Raw genomic sequence first — 7280 nt, 5'->3', positions numbered from 1 at the left:
TCACACACTTGAGTGACTCACACACACACACACACAGAGAGAGGGAGAGGAAAAAGAAATGGGAGGGGTGCCCTTTCATTCTGCTCTCCCGTAAGTCGCGAGGCCAGTTGGCTGCCCGTCTCGTTTTTTAAAGTCCGCTACGTACGGCTCCGCCACACCCCTAGACGGGCCCCCTCCCACTCCTCCCCTCCTCCTCCTCCTCCTCCACTCCTCACCTTTCACCCAGCCCCTCCCTCCCCTCCGTGGAGACTGCGACTCCCCACTCTGTCCCAGGCCCGATGCCGGCAAGCCCCCCTGGAAACGTGTTCCCTGCCCTGGTGGTGGCGGGACACATAGTGACTCTGATCGCTGTCTGGCAGTGGAGGCAACATAGGAGGCGAATAGGCGAAGGTAAGACCGATGGGAAAACAAACTGGACTTTGTCCGAGGCTTTACTTCAGAAGGGAAAGAAGGTGATGCTTCCGTTTGTCCTTAGGGCGAAGGGAGACAGAGAGAGAGAGAGAGACAGACAGAGAGAGAGAGAGACAGACAGAGAGAGAGAGAGGTGGAAAGTTTGTTTTGTGTAAATGTGTCTCCGCTTGCCTAGTTCTGGTTGTTCGTTCTTACGGCTCTGCTCTGCTCTCTTCTCTCTCTCTCTCTCTCTCTCTCTGTGCGTTTGTGGTGCACACACTCCCGGTCTCTCTTCCTATCTCCCCCTCTTTCTCTCCCCCCCCCCCTCTCTCTCCTTCTCTTGTTTCCTGCCGTGGTAGAGGGTGAAGTTAACCCTGGAAATGCTGGTTTGTGATATGATGACGTAGGAGCTGTAGGGATGTTTGGCTTCAGTTGGACTCTTGGACTGGTGTGTGTGTGGTGTGTGTGTGTGTGTGTGTGTGTGTGTGTGTGTGTGTGTGTGTGTGTGTGTGTGTGTGGTGTGGATTTTGTTTGACGGCAAAACGTGATTCTCTGTTTGTGGACGACAGGGTACTAAACAGAGTCACATGTGAAAGCAAAACAACTGACCTTTCAAGCCCTCAATTGAATTGATACGTTCCTGGATACTCTTCTTTCTTTTTATTCATGCCCCTTCATGTCTTATTTGAGAGATGAAAGCTGAACTCCGCTGAGATGTCTGTTGAGGAGACTCTGGTATTGTTTACGTGTTTGTTCCACAGGACTGTATGTCTGTAGGGAATGTTCACGATGGAATGTTCACGATGGAACACGGGCCGTTGAATCTCCTCAGGCGATCTGTTCTGCCGACAGCTGGAAGGTAGCCTCTGTGTGTGATGTGTGTAACGTCTGTGTGTGACAGGTGAGATGTTCGGCCTGTCAGACAGACAGACACACCTGTCAGGTGTTCTCCGCTGTTGACTCAGCTTGTCACAAAGGGATAGCTGTCGAACGACCGACAGACCACACCCCCCCCCCCAACCACCTCTGTCTGAGGGCGCCCGCCCCCACCCCCCCACCCAGGCTAATTACAGGATGCCTGGGTGAAAGTATGCAGGTGTGGAGAGAGCGAGAGAGAGAGAGAGAGAGAGAGAGGAGGAGGATAATAATAGTACTTTACCTGAGAAAACAGTAGTAAAACAAGCAACGCCTTGCTCAACAATGCATCCAGGAACAACCAAGGGGCCACAGGAGGACAGTGACACACAATACAGAACCTAAGCTCGTATTGTGTGTGTGTCTATAGTACAGTATTACGACTGTGTAAAATGCACTTTAAACGCAAATAAACTTGAAACATTCACAAAGCGTGACAGACGCACAGGACAGGACCGTGAGGTGAGGATGAATGACGCAGCAACCACTAACAGGATGGCACCTTACTTAAAATGGCCGCCGTCAGAGAAGCTCTTAATCTAATGTGCCTGAAGCCTGTTGAGACGGGATTTGTGGAGCTAATTTGTTGTTGGCCGAAGCAGGTACCGGCATGACCGCGGCCGCTAATGGCTCTTCCTGGCTCCTCCTGGCTCTTCCTGGCTAGCCCTGGCTCTCTGCCACTCTGGTCTAGACTGACGACAGCGTTATCCTTTATCCTCTATCCTCATCTGCCCCAGCGGTGCCTCTGGTTGAGAGACTGCCGAGTCATTGTCACAGGGAAGGGAGAAGAGGAAAGGACCCTCGTATCAGATCAGGGTGTTTCTGTTCTACCACAACATTGTGATTTATGTCAGAGATAAACGTAAAAGTGTGAAAAATACTGTTTGTGGTTTGTTATTAGTGTAAAAAAAAGAAAGAAAAAAAAGTACTGCTTCTGGTTCCTAAAAACAACCGATATCTCTACAGAGAGCCTTTATCGTTTCTTGTGTTGTTTTCTCAAAGTACAGTACCAGTCAAAGGTTTGGACACACCTTCTCATTCAATGGTTTTTCTTTATTTTTATTATTTTCTACATTGTAGATTAATATTGAAGACATCAAAACTATGAAGGAACACATATGGAATTATGTAGTAAACAAAAAAGTGTTAAACAAACCAGAATATGTTTTATATTTTAGATTCTTCAAAGTAGCCACCTTTTGCTTTGATGACAGCTTTGCACACTCTTGGCGAGGTGTGTCCAAACTTTTGACTGTTACTGTAACTGGCCTATAGTATGCATACAGGTCTCTCTTGAAAAATCTTGACTAAATAAAGGTTAAATAAAAAAATAAAAATCTTTGCACTGGTGATGACTGGTGACTGGTTCTGTATATCACCACACAGATGGACATGTACAGTCGACCTGCTGCCCCGAGCCAATGCAGAGTGTGTCAGTTTGACTGGGAAATGTCAGGCAAACATTGCATTGCAAAACTGTACCACAGGTTATGTCAATACTCTGATGCTGATTTGCATTTGCAGCCAATGCCTCCAGGCGCTGATGCACGCACCTGTTGCTGTTGCCGTGCCTACAGAACACAGGGGAAGGCCACCGGTGACCTGTACTGTACAGAGTTGTGGTCGTGCTGCCAACGCTGTTGCATTAGCTGTTGGTCTAACTCAGGGGAGGCCGGCGGAGGTAGAAATCGGAGGACGGGCTCATCGTCATGCACGGAATGGCATGAGGAATGGTGTGTGCGTGTGTGTTTGATGCCATTCCTCATTCCATTCCGTGCATGACAACGAGCCCGTCCTCCGATTATTACCTCCGCCGGCCTCCCCTGGTCTAATTGTTGTATCAGGTACTGTCACTGGACTTGAATTGTAATCAAAACCCAGATGAAGGCTATAGGCCGAAAAATAAGTTTTTTTTTTATCAAGCTCCATTGTCCTCCAGGAGTTGCTGAATTCCCTGAACTTTCATTGGCCAAATGTTTTGTTGCCAGGCTATCAGGATAAAGTCTGACGAGCCTACTGGTATATTGCCAGTATACAGTCCCAGTACACATCCCTGTCCCAGTATACAGTCCCAGTACACATCCCTGTCCCAGTATACAGTCCCAGTACACATCCCTGTCCCAGTATACAGTACAGTCTCAGTATACTACAGATCAAAGAAGACATCTACAGTATGTGAGTCATACGTGAGTCATAGACAGGAAGAGCAAATCATACTGTCGCCTTTGATGTATATATAAACAACATACTTTGACATGGCTCCCTTATGGAGAGGTGAGAGAGGGCGGGGGAGGTCGAAGAAGGGGGGGGGGGGGGGGGGGGGGGGTGAGAGAGGGCGGGGGAGGTCGAAGGGGGGGGGGGGGGGTGTGAGAGAGGGCGGGGGAGGTGAGAGAGGGCAGGCACAGGGGATTTGCCCAGAGCCAGTTTAAATAAAGCTCACAAAACGGCTCTGCACACTGGGAGGGTGGAAGACGGTTTACACTCAACACTGGATGGTGTGTGTGTGTGTGTGTGTGCACGCGCATGTGTGTGTGTGTGTGTGTGTGCGCGTGTGTGCATGGACGGTGTGTGTGTGTGTGTGTTTATGTACATACTGTATCCTGGATACGATCATAACAGACTGGAAGTTCCCCTTGACTACCTCTCAGGGTCCCAGACCAGACTGGGTCGTTGCATCTCAAGGCGTCTGTCTCTGCTCTCAGTGTACTTTTCTAATCACAGAGCCATTAGTGCAGTGTGACTTCTTACCATCGCAGTTGAGTGAGTGATCGTAGTTATTTGCACCAATTGCTAACGATCTTGTCAAGAGCTTGTCAAGTGTGTTTTGAGTTGATTCTGGCCTCTCCAGGAGAGTGATAAGGCCCTCTGTCCATGTGGCCAAAATGGTTTCTGTGTTCACAGACTCGACGTTTCTGGGTTTCATTGAGACATTTGGAACACACCCTGTCCTGGCGGCTCCACTTCTGGGCTGTGATGCTTTTCGTGCACTTTGAGATTCCAGTCCTGTCTGTTATTGTGTTATTGTCATTCTCTGGAGAATAACTGAGAGCAATTCATTTTTATGGCACGGTTGTTGAAAATATCTTTTGTCTAATCCATGTGACACACCCTGATACGGGTCTCTCTAATGCTGTTAAAGGATACCAGGTTTAAAACAATAATACACAATAAACACAGCAACACCCGAAACATACACATTCACAATACACGCTTGTTACATTGTCATCTTTGCTTGTACATGTTTTAAATGGCCATGTTGCTTGACTCCAGTGCTGCAGACGCTGGCACTGATGTGATAACAGGTGATTTCACCGTGACATCATCGCCTGCAAGATCACAGCTTCTCGACCAATCGTAATGCTTGTTCTGATCAAACCGTTGCACAATACACGATACACTCGACACACAATGCTTCAGGACTGTCCTCATATGCTCTCCAGAGTGTCACACACACACACACACACACACACACGCACACACATGCACCACTACGTCACATTGGTCCTCTCCAGCATTTTGGCATGTCCCCCGTCACGTGCCGCATGTCCCCGTCGATGGCGACACTGTTGACCGTCCCGGTGCCGCCGCCTCTCTGAGCACTGTCCAATTATGTCCCATCCAGGATGAAGACCCGGCCGCGCGCCACGCCCTTACCCAACAAAACTGGCTCACTCTTTTCAGGGAAACGCCACCAACTACCTCTGCTAAAACGCTGGATTCACTTCTCTTCCATCAACACAACACTTTCAAGTTTAGGATGCAGTACAAGGGTGCCTGTCGGATAGATTTAGGAGATGACCGTGTGTGAGCATTGGAAAGGAATGCAAGGGCTACTTCATGTGATTAGGGCTTTAGGAATGTTTTTTTTTTTTTTTGTGAAACTTTTTATGTGAAACTTTATTATCGTGATTTTAAAAGCGTAGTCTGTAGTTTATCTTCTATTCAAGTTTTAATACGTTTTGATAGGGCACACTGTCTGCTGATCCTCTCAGGGGGTCAGGTGTGCACAGAGGCCAATCAGAAGGACTCTAGGGGTGGGGGTGGGTGGGGGGGGGGTCCTCATTGGACGGCTTCTAACCAATCTCCCAACATTCTGACTCGAGTCCTGACCTATGACCTATGACTCAGAGGTTGAGAGTCTTCCTTTTCTGATTGAACGCAGCCAAATTGAATGCATCAAATGCAGTCAAGACACTCTTCACAGCTTTAAAATACGGTTTCCCTTTCCTTTAGAGTTATTGAATTGTGGTTTCGCCTTTTTCATTGTTTACGTTATAGGTTAATAAAATGCTATGAGACACTTTTAGGATGGAAATATAAAAGGGAAGAAGGAAACAACAGCGTGTACCGAAGGTTGAGTGCAATGCTCAGTCAAGCGACCACGATCCAATCCACGATTCAATCCACGATCCAATCCACGATCCAATCCACGATCCAATCCTGGCCGACTCTGCTGCTGAGTTGAATTAAAACCATCCTTAATCACCAACTCAGAGTGCAGCAGCTACATGTAAACAAAACCTACTAGTACTGTAACGTCAGTCTGTTGACTGATAATTGCATTGAGTAATTAATGAATTAATAAATTAATTAATGAATTGCAATGTGGAACTAAATGGCACGTTTGCAAACGTTTACTTTTAACCAACCCCCTTCAAGATGCATTTAATTGGTTTATTTAATCTGGGCCTTTTTTGAAACTGTTTAATGGTTTCTAGGCTGTTTAGATCCTCTTACAGGTGTTTGGGAATGGCCTCTTCTTCTTGCAGGAAATGATGTACCCCGTGTTTGTCTGGATTTTAATAACATTAAAAGACACTTTGGAGAATAACATGTTTGTCTTCATTTTTATAACAACCAAACAAGCTGGAAATTGACTTATGACTCTTTGTTTTGTATTATTTAATTTGTTGGAGTTGCTTTATTTTTTTGATGTGTTGTTTTTTTTAATTGCCTTTGATGATGTGCACTGGAGGCTGGTGGTGGTAGAAATCGGACGACGGGCTCACTGTAAAGTAATGCATGGAACGGAATGATTCCATGTATTACAATGAGCCCATCCTCTGATTTCTACCTCCACCAGCCTCCCTTGATGATGTGAGATGATGACCTGTACTTTACACATGATACTCCACCCAGTGGCTACTGTGAGACCCTCCTGGTCATAACAGACAGCCCAAAATCAGAGTTCAAATTACATACCAACTCTTGGGGAAGGGAGGGGGGGGGCTCAACTATTCTTGGGGGGTCCCAACATAGATCATAGGTCATTTTCTAGGGGGGGGGCCCACATTGAAATCTAAATTAAAAGAGGGGGTGGGGTGGGAGCTGATTTGTTATGAGGGGGCTTTGGGGCCCCTGAAACCCCTGTAATTCGAACCCTGCCTACAGTACTGCAGTATGTGAGAGGCTCACACACACACACACACACACACACACACACACACACACACACACACACACACACGTGAGTTTCATTAACAGTAAAAATGTGTGGTAACCGGGGTAACCGTGGATTGTGCTGTGGCTGAGGTAACCAGTTGGTTGTGTTCACATGATTTATGACTGGCAGCTGTTCCTGGTAGAGAGTCGGGATAGGAGAGGCTTAGGATATCATATTAGTGTAGAAGTCTTCTATATATCTTTGTATATGCAGCACACTTGTAATGGTAGTAAAAATACACACATGTACGGATTAGTATAGTGTATGTGCATAAATGGAATATTTTGGACCTATATAACAGCATATAAAGTATAGTAATAACATCTAAAGTTAACCTCATTCAATGTTATAAAATGATATCTAAATGTTTGCCTATAAAACGCATGAGGAGATATACATATTTGTGCAATAGTGACGTTCGACCTATGTCACCTTTATTTCGCACAAAGTATTGTTCTCTAACGGTGCCAGTGACACCATTCCAGAGAGGATTGTGTCATGCTTGGAATGAATCACACACGAGCCTACACCC

General features: G+C 46.5%; 1 protein-coding gene across 1 annotated transcript in view; it reads left to right on the top strand.

Moving 5' to 3' along the window:
• Positions 1 to 5331, top strand: part of LOC310814786 (uncharacterized protein) — a 17819-nt gene extending 12488 nt beyond the window's left edge. The window contains exon 3 of the mRNA XM_083684287.1: positions 4928 to 5331. Coding sequence (XP_083540413.1) covers positions 4928 to 4932 — 5 coding nt within the window. The 3' untranslated portion in view covers positions 4933 to 5331. The remainder of the gene's footprint in view (positions 1 to 4927) is intronic.
• Positions 5332 to 7280: the final 1949 nt, after the last annotated feature.

This window comes from Argentina silus (assembly GCF_951799395.1).
Source record: "Argentina silus genome assembly, chromosome: 14".
Taxonomy (NCBI): Eukaryota; Metazoa; Chordata; class Actinopteri; order Argentiniformes; family Argentinidae; genus Argentina; species Argentina silus.
Note: the sequence above shows the minus strand (reverse complement) of the source record. Positions and strands in the feature narration are given on the sequence as shown.